This window comes from Grus americana, chromosome 3 (assembly GCF_028858705.1).
Source record: "Grus americana isolate bGruAme1 chromosome 3, bGruAme1.mat, whole genome shotgun sequence".
In the NCBI taxonomy this organism is placed as follows: Eukaryota; Metazoa; Chordata; class Aves; order Gruiformes; family Gruidae; genus Grus; species Grus americana.
Genome location: NC_072854.1, coordinates 26,107,595 through 26,128,208, shown reverse-complemented (window position 1 = coordinate 26,128,208; position 20,614 = coordinate 26,107,595). Strand labels below are relative to the sequence as shown.

The 20,614-nt window shown below is 42.0% G+C and overlaps 1 protein-coding gene across 1 annotated transcript; it reads left to right on the top strand.

Moving 5' to 3' along the window:
- Window positions 1-4,908: 4,908 nt before the first annotated feature.
- LOC129204652 (glutathione S-transferase-like) lies at window positions 4,909-16,633 on the top strand. The gene is made up of 7 exons (XM_054820996.1): window positions 4,909-4,945; window positions 9,244-9,350; window positions 10,063-10,114; window positions 13,833-13,965; window positions 14,318-14,459; window positions 15,461-15,592; window positions 16,322-16,633. The coding sequence occupies exons 2-7, from the start codon at window positions 9,264-9,266 to the stop codon at window positions 16,442-16,444; spliced, it is 669 nt and encodes a 222-aa protein (XP_054676971.1). The 5' UTR covers window positions 4,909-4,945; window positions 9,244-9,263; the 3' UTR covers window positions 16,445-16,633.
- The last annotated feature ends 3,981 nt before the right edge of the window (window positions 16,634-20,614 follow it).

Genomic DNA, 20,614 nt, shown 5'->3' with positions numbered 1-20,614 from the left:
AATGAAATTAAAAGCAGCAAAATATAAGCAATGAAAGGCAACATTTTCATGCTAAAACTGTGGAAATCATTGTTACGGGATGTCATTGAGGCCAGGAATTTAAAAGGGCTAAAGTGATATCAAGGGTATAATAATTAATGCTGTGAAATCTTGAAAGATATTGAACTTTCAGGGGCTAAGCACCTCTCTGATGCTGAAAGAAATGCTGAAAGATTAAACTGTGAAAGGCAGATTATCTCACTGCTGATCATTTTATACCTTCCCTTATAGGCTTGTACCATCTGACTTTCACCTACTTTTCTGTGAGGTTGTACCCTCTGCTCCTAGGAAACTGCCTCCTCCCTCATCATCAGCCCTGAGCCAGCATCCGATGAAGCTGATTTCACAGGCTTGTGTTGGCTTGGCAATAGAACTTTGCACATCCCTGTTCTTAGAAGTTGCATTGTTTTCAATTTTGCGCTTTTAAAGCAAGAGTAAGCAACATTGCCACAATTAAGAAGTTCCTCCACCCTGGCAACCAACAAAAGCCACTGTCAAATGAAGAAGCTGTTGCATTAACAAATGGAATTTTCACAAGGAAATGAAGTCAGGTTCCATCTACTGTCATTTTTCAACCCCTTTTCCTACTTGAACCTTGATTTTTGTTGTTCTAGATTTGTACAAACTTGCATATGCAGCATGAACAAATGAATTTCATGCTGAAAACATCATTAGAGAGCAAGCCAAGTTATATTTCACAAACTGTTATATGTTATCTGCAAGAAAGGTAAATGCAGAGTTAGAACATTACTCATAAATGTCATTAAAACCCATACAGTTTATAATTTTGAACATGTTACAAAACAGTGAATAAAGTATCTAAAAGTGGGATAGTTCTAGATTGTATAAATAAGGTGTCACTAATCTTGTTTCATTGAATCTTTTATGCTGACAGATCTGCGTAAGACGGTTTAAGGGAAGGAGACAATATTTGCATTGGAAAATAAATTAATGTTGAAATCTGTATTAGGTTTACAGGGTCTTATGAAAATTCTGAGGAACTCCAGGGAAATATGAACTTCAGTGAAAACAAAGCTGTGTTATAAGAGAAGAAAAGGACTTGTGGTCAATAAAACCTATTTTTCCTTGTTTGAGAAGTATAAATAGATCTGGTGTTATAAAAACAATGACCAAAATGAGCAAAAGTCTCACAAGATTGAGTTGATTTAATATATTTTCAAGTGATCAATTTAAATCTTTCTTTTATTGCAAAAGAAATTTCTTTTATTGGAAAAAAAAAGAAATTGATGTCCAGTTTTATAATTGGTCATCGGATGAAAATAGGATTGAAATTTCTGCTTTACTTTTTGAAAATAAAAAAATTATTTAAACCTAAGGTTAGATTATTCTGTTTTAGTTGTAACAATGCACATAAACTGAGTCTTAGCACACACCAGAGACCAAATAGAGGAAACATACACTTACATAAGTTAGTAACAAAATATGAAGTCATTATAATACATGAGTTATTTAAGATAAATATTTCACAATTAAATTTGTACTGTTAAATTTATTTTTCAGTTGGCTTTGAAACCTTGATCTTGCATGTCTTATGCATATGTAAATCAAACTTTTGACCATGCTGAGACTCTTAGATCAATAAAGACTAAAGGATCCGAATAATAACATTCTATAAACTGACATGTTATACTTATTCTAAAGTATTAGAGACTGAGGGCTAGATCTCTGTGTAGGCCATGCTCCTTTTGGGGCTTTTGCATACTAATATTTAGGTTTGACCCTGACATCACCCTGAATTAGCATGAGCCATGTAAGACATCCTTCCCTGCCTCCTAGCTTGTAGCCCACACTCAAGCTGTCCTCACAGCCCTTCCATTTTTGAGTGTGTCACTAAATGGCATCCTAGGTTCTGTCTCAAACTCCTTGAACAACCAGTTGGCATTGTTTGGCAAGGTCTGTGCAGGCAAAGTGGGTTCAGGAGTGTTCTGTGACCCTGCAGCCACCTGCACAGTGAAGCTGATGTACAACCAAACTCACTCCCCAAGACATGTTGGCCACATCTCAACTCCTTAGTGGGAATGATCTGGCCCGTGCTTGCCCACACACAGCGTCTGGGCACCACTGGGGACAGAGCTAGTTGGCACAAGTCAAAGCTGTGTTAGGAAACTCTTGCTGCATGGCAAATGCTGGGGTTTGTGCACTGGCCTCTCTCAATTGACTACTGTAAATCTTGTCTCTGGCTCTCCATTTAACCTCTCCAGCAGCACAGCAAGTGTAAATCAGAATTAGGTTTACTTTTTTCAGACTTTTCTGTGCCAGTGCTCTGGATAAGTGCCAAACAGCTTGCAGAGATACGCAGAAATGTGCACACGGGCTTGGTTACCCTTACGCTTGGGTGGTCAGTAAAGCTCCCAGGACAGAACTAGAGCAGTCGCTGGAGGCTCGCAGCAAGTCTGGGCTTAAGTGACGCATGGCTCGTTCTAACTATTCATGTGGAGTCTCATTTTTTATCACCATAGTGCTGTGCTTCAGTTTAAGAGCTCAATAAGCAGCATGGGGAGAATCCTCCTAACCCCCCTTGTTTAATTCTCCAGTGACCTTTAGTTATACATCCTATCCCCACCTCTGAGAAGACACTGCTGGAAGCTGGAACTAGGCATGGTCCTCCAAGCCAGCTGCTTAGTGGTTTGGGAGTATTGCAGGCAGGTACGTTTCAAGAAGACTTTGGACTTGTCTAACCTGTAGCACAATGAGGTATGTCCACAGAGCACAGTGGGAATGTGACACACCAGGGCACGGTATATGCACTGTTTAAAATCTGCCTATGCCCAACCCAAGATCACTTAAGTGGTACCTGGGTTCCACACCAACTGCCTGAATACTCACGGGCGTGGCCTAACAAATTGTTAATAAAAGAAACTTTTTTTTTTCTACTCTAGAGGTTTACAGAACAGTCAAGTTATGGATAAAAGTAACGTCATTGATAGAGAACATTTAGAGGTCAAAGGAGCTTTATAATTACATTCTGAAAGACTGTGCTGGAAGCAAAATAAAAAAAAAGGGGGAAAAGTCTTTCTGGCAAACAGAAATGTGTGGAAGGGGAACAACAGTCAAAGTTGGATGTGTCCATGTTTAGCAGATCCAAAAAGCATCAGAACGCTTTGCTTGACTGCTCCTCCCTGAGTCTCAAATCAGAAACCTCCTCTTCCCCTTCTTCTTTGCCATTAAGCCCACTTGCTGCCATTGACAACATCTGAGACTGCAGAAAGGTCAAGGAGACAATAGTTACTTGCATGCTTTTCTGTGCTCACTGTTCCTGAACCAGGTACATGCTGATATCAGGTACATGCTGATATCAGAGACCTCAAAAGCAGGAAGAGATTAATCTTGATTCAATGCTGCCATCATGGGCAGGCATGAACAAATGCACCTTTCTTATTCAGCTCTCTCCTTCTGCATGTGTCACACTCCTACTGTAGCCACATCTACATTAGTGGTTTAGGTATATGGGGACCAGTGGCTGGCCCTGCAACCAGCTAGCATGGGACAGCATGCATTTACACCACGGTCCTAGCTTCCAAGATAGGGTGCCGTACCCATGCTGCCCGCTGGGAACAGTTCTGGGCATATATTGGACTTCTGACCCATACTTGGGAATTTTCTAGGGGGTGGTAAATGAATTTGACATAGAAACAATACAGAAGCATATCTGCTTTATTCGCTAAATGATAAACCTGAGAGAGAGTTAGAATTAGGCAAACTTTAAAGAAGCACCACACAGGGGGTTTTTTGCTGACGCCATCAACCTCTGAAGTATATAAATTACAAAATTCGAAGAAGCCTCTAGTGGAACTGTATCCTCCAGAAGAGACTGCCAGCAATTGCCAGGGAGATAAACCATAACAAAACCACAATTGTGAGGAAAAAAGGAGCAGCTTTGGGGTATTTCCTTAAGATAGTTGCCTAGAGATTTTTGTCCTGAGATTTCCCATCTTGAGGTATTCTGTTAGTACAGCCATGGCTTCAGACTGATAAATACAGCTGTGATAATGATGTGGGTTCTGTGAACAGATCTTCACATTAGCTGTATTAACATCTGCTGCAGGGGTGTAAAGCGATGCCCAACATGACATATGGGTCTATGCTAGAGTTGAGAATCTGATCTTTGGTGCTCAAATACCATTTCCCATGTACACTTTTGTGTCTCTTCACATCCACTTTCAGGTTTGGTAATTTTACCTGAAATGTAGGTAGCAGGTCTGAAGCAGTTTCATTTCATGGAAACAGTAGGAGTATCATAGTTTACTTCATCTCTGAGTATTAGCCATGTACACTCAGTTTCCAAAATTAGTTATTGCCTTAAGACATGCGTTCAGTTGTGACATAAACTGCTCATCTACTTTTTATACCAAGTCATCATTAAGTAAGTTTGATACTGGCAAAATGCATTTCAAAATAATTGGGCATTTTTATCCCATACTTTGGGTGTCTTTTCTGTGCCATACAGCACTGAAAAGAAAAACCTGGGTTACTGTTAAGTAGTGAAATAAGCCTAGAAACTTCAGTGGTTAGTCTTTAAATAGTTACTATTACCCTAAGTATGACCCAGAAAAATCATTTTCTCAATGTGTTAAAATGTCTTGCCCTTGTATTTGGGTAAACCGCCCCAATAATTCCAAAAAAGCAGCTTGAATAAACGGCTACAATAGAAACTATGAGGCTACCCACATGGTATAGTCAAATCAGCAAACTGAAAAAGAAAGACATCTCTGCCTTGGATGGCAATTTTCAGACACCTATGTCTTTAAGCTGGGCAGTGCCAGCTTAATAGCAATAGGAGATTTTCTCTCTAATTGGGTATGGCTGGGAACTCCCCTGAGCTCCAAAGTTTAAACACCCCAGGGAAGGTGCCTGTGCTGGGTGGAGGCTGGGTTAAGGTTAGGAGGTAAGTACTAACTTACAAGTGCTTTTGTCTTAATGTGTTTGAGTGACTATAGTGAAGCTAATTCCAAGTTTATTAGAGCATCTGTTGGGGTAATGTAAATTCTCTGCTGTCTTTAGTTCATGTGTCAGGTAGGCTAAGCATGGTTTGATAGTTGCTCACCAGCTGGAAGCTGCAGGAGAGAGAAAGGAAGAGAAAAACATTTTTTTAACCAGGAAATGAATCCTGTGGTGCAGTTCAGAGCTGAGCAAGGCAGCCATGAAACTGCTGAGGAGGAAGGCAAAGGTGGGTGGGAGAATGTAGTACAAGCCTGCAGCACCATGGTGGTTTCTTCTGGGTTTGAGCAGGAAAGCTGGCCCATTTGGTATGCTGGATTCTGCTCCCAGCACTGGGGCTAAAGGGCTCTTCCCACTGAGTTCAGGTAATGCTGTTTCTGAAAGACCATCCTCTCTTAAACAATACTTACATTGCTGAGAAGCATCCTCAGAGAAATTCAAGACAGGCATGCTGTTCAGGTTTACTAGGAAATAGGATGGGAATATGGAGTTTAGGCAAAAGCAGTAAAAACATTTTATATAGACAAATTTTGTGTTGAGGTCTTTGCTTAATATCCATTAAGGCTAAAGGTAGTGCATGTGAGACGCAGTTACTTGGCTGCAGCATAAATTCCTGGTATGAAGCAATTCTTCTAGCAGTGTCTGGGCTAGTGCAGCAGTCCTAAACCACCTGGATGGTGATGCATTTTTGCTATGAGAACCAGATATTGCTTAGGTAAAATAGGAAAGTTTTTCCTATCTGCTTTCCGTATTCCCTGGGAGCCTTTGGTCACTTCGTATGTTTTCCAAGACTCAATTTCTTCAGTATGAACAGTTGAACATGTCTTTTCAGGAGCGAGCAACACCAGGTTGGACTGTTGGACTACTTGTAAGCCTGGTGGTTCATACGGCTGTTGTGCTGCAGCTTTAGCAGCAATATCTGTTAGATTATTTCTTATCTCTTCTTTTGTCCTTCTGCTAGTATGGGCAGGCTGATGAATGCTAGCAAGTTTCTCCGGCAATTGTATAGCTTTTAACAGTTCAATAACTTGCAGAGCATTTGATATTTTAGTTCCACTAGAAGTTATAAACCCACGCAGCTTTTGTAAGTGCCCAGTAGCGTGGCATACTCCAAATGCATATTAAGAATCAGCATAAATTTTTACAGTCTTTTCTTTGGCCAGCTTGCGCACTCATCTTCGGACTGAGTGGTGAAGCCTCCACTTCTTCATTCACAGTAGTTATTGAATAACCCGTAACCCGTTTGCTGCTCAGGTAATATGAGTACCCACCAACAAATAGTTCCAGACTGGGATTTAGGAACAGGCACGTCTGTTAAATCTTCTTGAGTCTTTTCGGCTTCACGAGTGGTTACTACACAGTTGTCATGTGGAGCTCCTTCCCCAGGTGCAAGGAGTAGAATCACAGGGTTCAGCGTGTTTGTTACCGTCCCAGAGGCTGTTCCTTTCCCTTTTGTACAAACAAGGTAAATGTTTTACTGTAGTCTGCCAATCCCAGGGCAGGTGCAACTTGCTTCAAAAGCTCAACTGTCTTTACCTTGTCTGTTGTCCAGTGAATGGGTTCTTCAGCATCTTGAGCAATAATCTGGGCGATTTGGTGGGTTTTTTTGGTTTTGCTATTTCCTTGAAAGGAGATATCCAGGGGTGGGAGAATCCTACGGCTCCTAAAAAGGCTCGTATTTGATTTTAGTAACTGGTCAGGGAAGATTTTGAATGGTTTTGAAATGGTTTTCAGATAAATGCTGCTCCTCTTGTTGGAGAATATAACACAGATATTCTACGCTTCTGTTACAAAAATTGTAGCTTATGTGGAGAAGCCTGATAGCCCTTTTCAGCTGAGGCAAACAGTAAGGTACAGGTGTCAGCTATACCAAATTTCCTTGAATACTAATAAATCATCAGCATATTGTATCAAAAATGGATGAATTTTTTTAAACACAACATCCTGCAAATGTTTTACTAAAATTTTAGAAAAATAGTGGAGGACCTGGGATCCTAGTGGGAAGCCCTGAGGGATCCTTGTCTATGTTAGCTGTATCTTTCCCCAAATAAATGCAAAAAAGGCATTGAGAGACCGGGTGAACAAGTATACTGATTTAAGTTAGAAAAAGTTGCCCCTGTCTCCAAAAGGTCGAGGGTTGTATCGCACACCTTTAAGGAATCTCAAGTGTCAGTAGACACATAGGAATGGGCAACTAAACTGAACCCTCAGAGCAGGACTCGGCTTCAGGCCCAGGCACCGAAATGTTGATGTCCATAGGTGAATTACATGTGTCAGGTCCCTGTATAACAACGGAGATACATTCAGTGGATCTAAAGGTTGAGGAGACTTTATGAAAAACAACTTTTTTTTTTTTAATGTCAGAACTTTAAGACAATTAAAATCCACTTATGGCTGACAGCGTTCTTCTTAATTAAAAAAATAAAAATGAAGCTGACGACAGGTTTTTATTCTCCATTTGTCATTGTTCTTCTCACATAATTTAATGCTATATAGAATTTCTTATTAATGTAAAATGATACCTAAAGCTTTTCACTCCGTCTGCTTTTGTTCTGCAAACAATACATAAATTTTCCAAGAGGATTAAGTTTTATATCCTTGGTATTGCAGTCTTTGGCTTTTTTAGTTAAAATCTTATTTGCTGTAAGTGTCTGCACGTTACAAGTTGGGGCAATATGTATTGAAATGATACAGATGCAATGTATCTGAGAAGTATGATAATGAAAGAGGCACTAATTAGCTGTTGTGAACTACATAGATAAGCTGACTGCCATATAGTAAAAGCTAGTCACACAATGTGCAGAAACTAATAAAACCACTGTCTTAGAGGCAAAACATTTAATTTGCAACAGCTATTTGCACTTAAACTGGTGATGATCTTTTTTTTTCCTTTATGTGTACTTGGATTATATTGTCTAAATTACCCCAAATATCCGTATTTATTGTAGTAACATGATGTAGTTCTTATCAGAATTGCTCAAGGGAGAACTCTCAATGTGATTGTTCTTTAAAATCAGGTTTTGGCAAAATATGTTCCAAAAGTACTTTAAATACACTTACAAAGCACTGTGACTTGAAGAAAACGCATCACTAGAGTGTACTGAACCTGATTCAAATGGGAAATGTAATGCTGTGTGACAGACTTAATAGAGCCGCTTTGGCTGTTAGCTCCGAGAAAACTGGGGTCATCTAAAATTATTTTTTAAAGTCAGGCACTCTTTGGTTTCTGAGTCATTAGGACACAATTATGATACCCATCTTTAAGCTTTTTTTTTCCCAGTCATTAGTGTACGACACTAACATCTTTGTGAAGGTGGAATGCTAGTCCCATTTTTTAGTAATTAGGGCAATGAAGCAGAGAGAAATTAAAGCCTGGATTTGCAAACACTTATAATGCAAGCGTCAGCACAAATAGTCCAGCTGGCTGTCCCTACGTGTGGAACAGCTCGATACAGATGTGCTGTCTCTGCCACATGCTCTGTTGCTCCTGGTGCAGAGAGGAGGGTTACTCCAGGAAGGTTACTCCAGCCTCCCATGTGCCAGTCCCATGGGCACCCAGGTGCCCGATGCCCTGGGGAGATACTTCTGGGGGTACTTGATGCTGATGCAGCCAGGTTCCAGATCTGTCCTTGAGGGACGTCTCAAGGCTGACATAAGCAGCAAGGAAACAGGCTGTAGCCATTCAATAGGACAGACAAGGAAACTCAGCCTGCTTGGTGGAATAAAGGGAAGATTAACAATTCATCTGCCCCTACTTGAGGAAAGAAATGGATGGCAGTTGAAGCTGCAAAATACACTCTGACATCTGGCAAAGCTAGACAGATTTCAGCCTAGCAGTAAAACATGTTTTCCTTTTCTCCTTTTCAATGAGGATGATGGCAACAACTGTAAGTGAACAACTTCCCTGAGGATGTGGTGAGATTTTTCACTGGCTTTGTATAACACTCTTAAAATGCAGCAAGGTTTCTCCTGTAGCTTGGGACTCAAACCACATGTTTAAACATGTCTGTGTTTGCTTATAATCATAAAAAGCCTCCCTACTAGCACTGGGGAAGGCTTTACAGATCTGCACATCTTTCCTAGCACGGGCTGTGTGGTGTCACTGGTCCATCTCTCATTTTACATTTTAAACCAGATGCAGTGCAATTCCAACAGGCATAGTGAATGAGAGGCTCCTTCTCCCCCCAAAATAATGGCACTTACACCAGTTTTATGAGACACTGTTTTCTGCTTAATGTTTTTCAGGGAACCAGGAGCTCAGAAGCATGTCGGGGAAGCCCAGGCTTACCTACTGTAATGGAAGGGGGCGAATGGAGTCTGTCCGATGGCTGTTGGCAGCAGCCGGTGTGGAGGTTAGTTGACGCTTGGTACAATGTTCCGGACTGGTGTTTTCAACCGGCCTCAGTAAGGAGGGTTGAAAACCCTCAGTGGGAGGATAAACAGCTGCAAAGTGGCGGCTACAGTCATTTGGCCAGTGGCACTGCACGTTTGTAACTACGCTGTTCAGTGGCTAATGTCTGGGGTACAAACTCAGTGGAGCTTGGAGTTTATTAGAGCTAGTATAAGTCCCCTGAACTAATCAATCAGAATTGGTCAAAATGGGGATTTATTTAAAGGCCCTTAATTAATACCTGATTTTTCCAGCTGTACAAAACCTCCTTAACTCAGTCTTACTTAGTTTGCAGTTACAATGTATATAAACAAAAGAGTGTTGTTGACTTACATGGAGTGGGGTTCGAAGTAGTTGATTTACCTTGTGCTTCCCTTGGCATTGGTTGCAATCCGTCTTCCTCCGGCAGATGTCTGGACTCTCTTTTTACCCACACTCAGGTTATTTCTGAATCGGTGCCCTGAGGCAGCGGTGGCCAGGCCCTTTTGCTCCCCTCCAGCTGTGAGGATGGGTGGGGGATCCTCAGGACACCTGTGACCAAACAGCGTAGTTGAAGATCCGGCTCATTATTTTTTGCTTGGTTGGGTCATTCTGCACATGGTTATGTGCAGTCACCTACAGAAGAAAAAATGGTCAAATACAGCAATGTAACGGTCTTCTCTCTCCTTTTCCAGTTTGAAGAAAATTTTTTGGAAACAGAAGAGCAGTATAAAAAGTTAATCAAAGGTAAGAATCTGAGGCTTAGTCCCTCAAAAAATTGCTCCAATTTAGCTAAATTTGTGGTTTAAAATCAGTTTATTTACACCAGTACAAACTTCTAGTTGCACACCTAGAGTACTGAAATACTAGTTTGGCTCTGTTCTTTGCAGTGCCAAACAACTCCTATAAACTAAAAGCCATAGCTTCTGTGACTGTGCTTCTGTAGTACATTAAACAGGGGTAGCAAATATTCCTATTTAGTGCAACTTAATTCTACACTGATGAACTGTTAGCATGGTTCCTGGCACACTTTTGGTTCAGGACAACTAGTACTCCTCAAATCAATTCATAGGCATCATTTAGGAGTTGGCCCAGGCCAGGGGCCATTTCCAAGATGACATTTAGGTGTGACCACCATGCTCTGTAGGCAGAGAGAGTTGAATAGAGCAAATGTGGCCAGTCTGTGCCAGCTGGCCTGAGCTATTCTTGAGTTGATTGGTATAGATGAACCTGTACATTGGTTCTGAACCTCAGTGAGATAAGCCTCTAAATGAAAGGCCAGCGTGGCACCCAAATCCGCAGGAAAGCCAGTTTTTCTTTGTTCTAGACTCTGTGCCAACACACCAGTGACAGTTCTTCTCCTTACATTGCAAACCCTCATGTGAAGGAAACAGTAGGCTAGAGCTGTATGAGCAGGTGACAAAAGTAACATGTAACAGAGAATTGTCACAGCTCTAGTTGTTAAATAGAGTGTGAATTTTTAATTGTCAGAAGAGACAAGAAGACAGCAAGTAAAGGAAAGAAGGGTGGGAGGAATAGTCACTTGTCGCATCCCGAGTCATAGCAGTGGTAGATTTGAAGGAAGATAAGGTAATATTTGCTCAGATGTTATAAGGAAACTTCTATTATGTCAAATATCAGCTGAGACACATCTGTAGGTGTTGACTGGAGAGTGCTAGAGGCCAGGAATTATGAAGTTTAAGGCAGGGGTTGATGGGGCAGTAAGGTGTGGGGCCAGCTGAGCAGGATAAGCCTGAGCCATGAAACTTCCCCCAGTTAAAAAGCAGGGAGACCTGCAGGAAGTCTGACACAGTCAAAGCAGCAAGCCACAAAGGTTTCATGTCAGTCTTGGGAGTGAGACCAGCTCCCAAACTAGAGTGCACTGGCCCTGCAGTTTACCTGCTGCCCGAGACATGTAAGAAACCTCACAGCAGGCTGAGCTTTCCAGGACGTACTAGGGGACTTGAAGAGGACTTGGCTGCATTCTGGCTGCCTGCTTAGGAAGGGAAAGCTGTGTTTAAAGAAATTCTGGCATGAAAACTAAAATGAACAAAAATAAGGAGTAGTATCAAGAAGATCAGAACTAAAGCTGCAGGTCCAGCTGGCTGGGAATCTGACAATGTGGGAGGGCAGTGCAGTGTAAAGACACCAGTTGTAGCTCTGAATGTCATAGCTTCGGTAGTGAAAGCCCAAATCTGAATTTGCTTCACAGGACTAATTAATCCAGACAGAGTGATACAATCCTGGATGCAGTTTTGAAGATTATCCATATCCGGAGAGAAGAATTAAGTGGTGATGAAAAGGATAGGGAAGTTTTATAAAGAAGATCAAAGGGTTTTATGTGTATATATATTGAGCTTAAGAGGGTGAGAGCAGAAAGAAAAAGGTGGGGTTTAATACGATGGGTTAAAGAAAGACAAATTAATTAGTAATCCTGATAGAGACCTCTAGAATGCTGCTGATTGTGCAGGGTAGGACTGAACACGAATAACCCCACATTACCTCTCCCTGTAATATTTTTCTCTCGCTACCAACGTGCTTTTTGCCAGGGTCTTCTGTGTTTAGACATCATCACATTGTTAGAATGGTCCATGCATGACTTTGGCCCATGCCAGCTGATGATCTTCTAAGCAATGCTGCAGCAGTGTCCAGGATAAAGCCTGAGCAAGGGGCTCTTCCTAACAGCCAGACAGCTGTTCTGGAGGCTGAGAGAGTTAAAGAACATCAGTGTGGCCAGATCTTTACCCATTGGCCTGAGAGACAGCTACTTTGGCTCAATCTGTGCAGCCACAGGTTCCCCAAGTTGCTGCCTGGCTACTGAGAAGCTCTGCTGGCCTGTGACAAATAGTAGGTCTAGATGAGTGGTGTTTAATGTATGCTCCACAGACCACCTTCGGACAGCACAATGCAATCTGCAAAAAGATAGGCAAACTGCTTTTAATCCTGCATACCTATTCTATGCAGTGGCTACGTGAAGTGGTTCTCACTGCAAAGCGAGGAGAAGCAGTCTGCTGCTGGTCATAAGAGAGAAATCCCTCTTCTCTGTAGATAAGAAACAAACTGTGCAAGGTCACTCACATTTGCTGCACCACTTTTTGTCAAGGGCCAGAAAGTCAGATTTTATTTTTCACTTTGTGCATCTTTTTGCTGAAAAATATCCTTGCAGAGCTGGTAGTTTTCTCATTCTACTGTGTTTCTGCTAGATAGATACCAAGTAATATTTTTTCCTTAAGCTGCAGAGATGTGTTCTGGAAAGACGTGAAGACACCTGAGTTTTGTGACTGTTTACAAGAAACAAACACAGGCAGACGGCTACTCTTTGAATTTAAACTGTAAATTAATAATACAGAATAAGTGAAGAACATTTATTAATTCTAGGCTAGCAAATATTTTAATAGTTCTGTGGAGAAGAAAGCAGACAGATGTGCCTGTTAAAATGAACCCTTATACCTGAAAGAAGGATGCAACAAACAGGTTAAAATTAAGCAATTAAAATAAATTATTAACTTTGAGCAATGCAAAGTGGCAGCTGCCTAGTTGGATTTGGAGTTTTGCTGTGATTTTAACAGGATGGGATTGTTCTCTGCATGCCCTTAATGTGTGAATGGAGAAGGGAGTCTCTCCAAAGACAGTGAATTAGTCCAGCAGAAAGCTGGTCTAGAAAAGACTGGCTTTGCTATGCTGAATCTCCATGTCAGCCTAGCTCCAAGAGCTGCTTCACTGAAGGCTCAGACAAATGATCCTACCAACGCGAGGAGAAAATGGGACTACAAAGGCAGGAAGGGATTGTAGTGGCTTATCTAAATAGTGTCATTCCACAGCAATTTAAGCCTGAGGATAACCCTGTAATGAAAATCTATGGGGACACTCAAACTCTCATCCCTGGAGTGACTGTGTAAAACTTACTTAAACTGCAACTGCTGTCACAGTCCCTAACAATCTCTAATTCTGTGGCTTCATGATGTTTAAAGTGGCCTGACCTCTTCCTTTACCTCAGTATCTCAGTCTTGCTGTGGTACTACCCCTTTCCTAATTTCTATTTGTGTGTGTGTCCCTGCTAGGGAACTGATCCGCATTCAGAATAATTGGATTTTTTTAAGTTCAGATTTAACGCAGATCTTTATTCTCCTTCGATCCCTTGGGTTGAAAGTGCTGGTTCAAGCTTTTCCTGCCAGCATGAGGCAGGGTCCAGAAGTGCCAGCTCCCATCAGCCAGCAGAGCTCTGGCAATGCTGTAAAGCAAGGGGCCCAGCTGCACTGTGATGACCTAGCTACAACAGTGTGATGCAGATTAGTCAATATTTGATCTTTCCCACAATGTTGGTTTACTGAATGGAGTTTTACAGGTGGGGCAAGACATCAATGACCTCCTAAACAGCAGAAGAAACATGCCCAGTCTCTCGCTCTCCTGTAAAGCTAGAAGTCTAGAAGGAACTAACGAGCTTTTCCTCAACTTTCCACCCTAGATGGAGTCCTGATGTTCCAGCAAGTGCCCCTGGTTGAGATCGATGGGATGAAGATGGTGCAGACCAGAGCCATCCTCAGCTACATAGCAGGGAAATACAACCTCTATGGGAAAGACTTGAAGGAGAGAGCCCTGTACCGTAACACCTCCTTTCATTTAATGAGCAATCTGTTATTTGATAGCTGCGTTACTTAAAACACATTAAATCCTGTAAATCCAGTAGGAAGGAGTGAGAAAGGCTAACACAATAAAGAGCAAGGACTCTATCCTTTGCTTAGGTTTTAACCACTGCTTCTGAATCACTGTTGAACAGAAACAGGCTTTTAGTCCTTTTAAAGAATATTTAGCTTTAGTTCATGTTTAGTTTTGGCTGTGAAAATTGGCACTATGGTGGTGATATAAAATTCCTATAAATTGCCTTAGTTAATTGGAAAGCAGATGAAATAACTCCTGTGCTCTTTCCTACTGTCTTCCTCCCACCAATAGGATTGACATGTATGTGGAAGGAATAACAGACCTGATGAAAATGATTTTGATGTTTCCTTTCTCTCCGCCTGAGGCAAAGGAGAAAAATCTTGACTCAATTAAGGAGAGGGCAACTAACAGGTACTTCCCAGTCTTTGAAAAGGTAAGTGACAGCGAGGATGTGCCTGTGAAAGTTGTACTTACAAATACAAAACAACTACGTGTTTGCAGTGTAGGTCAGTTCCAAATCCTCAGTTTTCTCATCTCTCTCAGTACATTTTCTCTGTTTGTTGTCAGGGCTGTGGTATTTGAAATAATCTACATGGCAAACAAAGCAGTATGTTCTTAGCTCTACAGCAAAACTTTTCACTAAAGTAAAAGCAAGCATGTATGATTTCTTTTTTCCTTGAGGGGATAGTTCCACACTTATATTTGTTTAGAGCACATCTCTCTGCTATACTTAATTTCAGTTGGAACACTTTCATTAGAAGAATGCAAAAATGCTTCGCCAAGAAATCGGGTAGGGAGATTATGAGTACTTTAGTAAAACAACAGTCATGGATTTCTGCACATTCCACTTTCAAAAACAGCAAACAAAACCCATATGACTCAGGCATCTGGCAATATTTCTCTCTTTTGTAACATTCATCTTGTTTTAATAGAAAACAATAATAAAGACTGAACATCCTAGAAAGTTCTAACGAGTATAAAACTTATTCCCAAAGACAGGGATTCTCTTTGGTTAGCTATTGTAATTCTGCATTTCTAAGTTTGATTCCTGATATAAACATTGGACATGACTTTAAATGAAATATCTAAATGGCAATTTTATAAATTCTCCGAGTTACTCTTTAGTTCCTCCATTATCCCTATTTCTAATTCTATGACCGTTATTAGTCTACTTGTGTGTGTTTTGTCCCTCTTCCCAGTGCCTATCATCATTCATCATTACCAAGTCACCAAAATTTGTAGTCTGCATACAGTTCAGATTTTTTTCCCAACAATAATGAAGTGATTTAGGCTCACAGGCTTCCAGCTGAAAACTCCACCCTGAAATTTCAGATATAATTGCTGTTCAGCTCTACAGCTGTGCCGTGCGACTTAGCTGCCAGGCATCATATGTCCTGTTCTCACCTGCAGCCCACATTCTCTTGTATTCTACAGGTTCTGAAACAACATGGCCAAGACTTTCTCGTGGGCAACAAATTCAGCTGGGCAGATGTTCAGCTAATTGAAGCCATTTTAGCAGTGGAGGACAACATACCTGCTGTGCTGTCAGGGTTTCCCCAGTTGCAGGTAACTTTGTTATTGAGCATGCCTGTATTCAGGAACTAGAGGGCAATCCCGAAGTGATCACCTCTGTGTGCTATGTAAATCGGGAGTGTGGGCTCTTTGAGGAACTGTCACTGTCTGTATGTTTATTTAACATCAAGCAGAAGAGGGAATGGATTCAGTTGGTTTGTGCTCCTGACTAACCCTGTGCAGGTATACCTGTCCCTCTTTGAGTGGTACATACCTCTTCTATAGAAATAAATTCATGTCATCCCAAGGGAATCACTGATCTAAGCTGCCTGGTTTTCTTTTTTTTGCTTCCTACCAGTAGATTCTATCTAACGCCAGATAAGCAATTAAGTCTGTGGTACAGGTTGACACGTTAGAATGAGGCACAGCGTGCCATTTTCTCTACTGGCTGGTATTACAGTTTTGGGATCCCAGTAACCTCACTTCACTTCTACCTTCTTCAGTATGACTAGAAACTCAGGCCTTAGCATTAAGCCACAGCTTTGTTTCAGTAATCAACTTGATACAATTGAGGATGACTTCTCTGCCTTCCTTAGTAAGAATAGGGGTTTTTTTTGCAGCAGCTGGGTCCTTCTCCTGTTGGACAGGAGGAGACTGCAGATGGAGATCTGAGTGAATGTTAGGATTTCTTCTATCAGCAGGGGGAAGCAGTTGTTCTGTGCAAGGAGCACTGTTTGCTACTGGAGTAGCTGGAATTTCTCTTACTCTGTTTTTGGTTTTTAGGCTTTTAAAATAAGAATGAGCAATATGCCTACAATTAAGAAGTTTCTGCAGCCTGGCAGCCCAAGGAAACCTCCACCAGATGAATGTTATGTAGAAACAGTGTTGAAGATTTTTAAGATATGAATGTCTTGCTACCTTCAGTGAGACCAAAATACTGGACTACTGGACACCCCCCCCCCCCCCAAATCAAACCCCAAAAAGCCAAAACAAACCACCAAAAAACCAAGCCCCAAACTCTTAAAGGAAGTAGGAAATTAGTATTGTTGTAGTTAAAACCAATGGTAAAAAACAAAAACAAAACAAAAGCAAAAAACCCCCAAAAAACCCCAAACCCCCAAAAAGCAAAATAAAACATTCTGATTACTCTAGCAATGTGACAGCAGATTTGTCTTTCTTGATATCAAATGCTTGGCAAAACATGAAAACAAAGGAGTACAGACACACAACTATTTGGAGGGTAGGGAATTTATTCCTTTGGGAAAAGACCAATGCAGTGTTACCATTGTTGGAATGAAACTTGTTGAAGAAGATATTTTCTGGGTGAAAATAGGCTTCAGAATAAGAGCTATGGAAGAGAAGATAGATAAGAGCAACTGAATCACTTATTTAAAGTAGACTTGTTTCAAGAGCAATTTTGGTAAGCACTCTTATTGCATTGTTTTTACAGTGTTGTGTGAATGAAACTTCTACATTAATATTAGTTTCATCTGTTGTTACCAAACCCTAGTGTCTTTTGGTTTCTCATACTTACCAGATCCTGCCTAGGAACCAGCTCTTACAATGTTCTATTATTTTCTTCCTCTACCTTTTAAATGTGATTCTTCCAGGCACCCTAGTTCATTGTTCCCAGTGCGCTGGAGTCTGTGCACCTCTTCATGGGATGAACCTCCTCAAAGGATAGGGAGCACAGAGCCACATCCTCAAACAGATGACCACTCCGGTTCAATATTTGTTCATGCTGCTTTCTGTGCATTTGTCTGCCATTTTTGGAGACTCTCAGCTGCTTCCTAGCCCCGGTTCTGCATGCCAATGGCCAGCTACATCTTTGTCCTAGTAAAACAAGAAGCGCCAGGGTCCATTCTCTAGCACTGAGGCCATATGCGTAGTATCAAACTCTCTTATTACCCGGAGCTGTGTAGCCACATCCAAATGGCCTGTGGCGGCTGGGCCCTGGCGTGGCTGGGAGCTGTCGGGGTGAGAGCAGCGGGCATGGGCCAGCAACCCCTGAGCAAGGCGCTGTCAATTCAGGAGCACAGAGAGCATCTTCCAGCGAGGCCTGTCTGCAATGGTGGAGGCGATTCACAGAGTGGCAATGGGGAAGGGAGGAGTGGGGGTCAGAGCAGTGCAGGTTTCATGGCTAGGAGAACTCAGGTGCAATAAAGTTGACAATTTCTCTTGTCAATCTCTCCTCATGCAGGTAAGGTCACTAATCATTTAGTGAGTTTTTCTCATTATCTCTATCCTAAAAAACTATTTAAGGTTTCTTGGAAAGCGACTTTGGTCCAATGTGAGCAATGGAGAACGCACCACCCAAAAGACTCCCAGGTCTGATGTCAGGTTTTACTCTGGATCTCTGCTTCAAGTACTGAGCCACTGGGCACAGCAGTGGAAGCCGTTGTGGCTGGCATCTGCACCTTGCTCCACAAGACTGGCAATGCTGTTTGGTGGTAACTACCTAACCCTCTGGGAGCCACAGGAGGTCTTGGAAAAATCTCCTCTGGAGAGGGCTCCGCACTTCACCAGCATGCCAGCAGGCGGGGTCTGTGCTGACCAGCCTCACCCTCACTGGATGCCCTGAGCCGTGATTCTCAGGCCACCCAAGTGCTCAGCTTTGCGATACCATCTTATTGTCACCCTTGTGGTCAGTGCGTTGTCTCCTCCTGGTTCCCTAGTGAGAGAAATCAGCAGGTCTCAAGCAGTTCTGGAAGAAGTTGCTTTTGCTATAAAATCCAGAAAGCTACGTTTTACAGGAAAAGTAGCTGGGCTTATTTGTTAACAGTTGGCAATGCCACAGGCAAACTGTCCTGCGGTGTTGTGGTGCATCCTGCCATCTTGTGTCACTAGGCACCTCTGTGGTGTCCCAAGGAGAAAGCCACCGCGTGCCTGCCCGTGCAGGGACACCACCTCCCCAGCAGCTGCTCCCGCAGCAATGTACATCTCCACGCAATCCGTGTGGCTGCTGCCTCTCCCCACTGAGCAACAGGGCGGGCTTTGAACGTGTGAGCTGCTTGGTACATCGCTTGCTTACATGCCTGTAACAGGTCAAAATGCAGGCAATGTGACCCTCTTTAAATTAAGGCCTGTGGGTGAATTGAATTTTTTAAGATCTCTCTGCAAAGTTTTCCTTGCAAAACTGATTATTTTTCTTCATAAGTCAATTATTTCAAACATCGAAATCATTTGCATTTCACATGCAGGTGAGAAGAAAACATTGTGGAAGAAACACACAGTCTGTTTTGCAGACTCGGGTCAGGCAGAGGTGGTTTATTTCTACAGAATACAGAGCAGCGGAGGTTCAGCCTCTTGATTTTAAAACAAAAATATCAGGGCTGATATATGTTTACAGCAGACAAAAACTGCCTTGTGAAAGGGCCTGTTGTGGCAGAGCAGCATCTGTATAGAAGCTTTGTTCCAGTGGATGTCAGTAACTAGATCTGATGCTTAATATTGTTGTGATAAAAATGTAGAAAAAAAAAAGGAAATTAGAAAAAAATACTGGAAAATGAACCTGGTAGGGAAAAAACCCAGAAGATCGAACTTCCTTTTCGGATTGCTCGCTCTCCAGCATCCCCCCACACCTCTCCCACACAGCAGACTGCAAAAGGATAGTTAATTATTTATTTCTGTTAGGTACAACTAGATGAAGTGGGGGGTTTAACTGAACATGCTCTGCATTTTCTCAGGGGCATCTTACCTTTTACTGTTACATCCGCTGCAATTGTGTAGCTTTTTGGCTATGACCTGCAAGCACTGAAGCTCCATTCATCTGAGGCCAAGTGTGTGCTTATGCACAGCTGTAACTCAAATAGTGAGTGCTAGTGAACTGTGTACTCAAGTGTACCTTTATGCTCTAAGCATAAATAGAACTGAAGTAGAAAATATACTTCTGTGAGTTATTCACAAGTGTGTATAAGGTTTGGCACTCCTGTAAAATTTAATTGCTTTTGTAACCAGGATTTTTTTTTTTTTTTAAATGATGTCTGTTAGTGTTGTCAAGCCTTTAGGCAAGCTGGACAAGAGAGTAAATCTGAAAATAAGGGTGCTGGAAAAATGCTAGCGTGCCCTATTTGCAGCTTAATTCTGTAGGAGGTATGAAAAACTTTTAAAGGCAATTGCATTTCCCACTGATATAGGACATACATTGGCTTAAACTGTAGGGGCAGAGAGCACAAGCAGTTTAACAAGCCGTATGGCACGTTCCAGGCTCCACGGAGCAAGAGGGCTGGAGGTCATTGTCGGGAGAAGGCAGGTGAATACGTATTTCTGGTACTTGGTGCCTGAGTTTTCCTCTCCATGCCCCACCTTGAGTTTCAAAACAGAAGTTGTATTTCCCATCAGTTTTCCACTTTTGAACTCCCAATAACTCCTGAGGGAACAGCTAGCAGAGTTAAGTGGCTGGCGTCTCTCCCTCTCAGATAGTGAGGACCTGCAGGTCAGCCGTTGAAATGGTCAGCGCACCTTCGCATTAGGCCATAAGTGACCTCAGAGGGCAGTTGTGCTGGTTTGGACCGTGCTATTGCTTGAGTGGGCTTTGAGGGATACTTGCAAAGGAATTGAATCCCTTTACCCCGGTTTCAGAGAGGAGTCATCTGAAATCATTACTAGTAGTGACCTAAGAAACCCTGGAATTTCCATAAATATTAGGAACCTTTCTGTGCTGTCTGACGGAAAACTGAGAAAAGAAGAGGAACGATGCTAAAGAGAAGGTTTTTCAAGTGTGGAATGCTCTGGAAGTCCTGATACTGCCTGCCTGTCAATGGCATCCTGCTTTCTATTCTGAAATACTGACCGTCTCCACAGGGAGAGAATCACATTTAGAAAGGAGAAAGGGTCTGGAAGCGTGGAGAGGAAAATCAGGAATAATCACAGGTAAGCGAGACAGTTTGGAATTTGCCAAAAAGACACAAACTAAGGCTACAAACTAAGCAGGAGAGAGAGAAAGGTGCAATCTAGAGTGAACTAGAAGAAAATCTGAAAGGTTAACGTGCTGTTATGTGGAGAGAGAGCTCTAAAAGCAGTGGTGAGCAGCTAACACCCCATTCACAATCTTCTCTTTGTCTGCCTCACATGGAG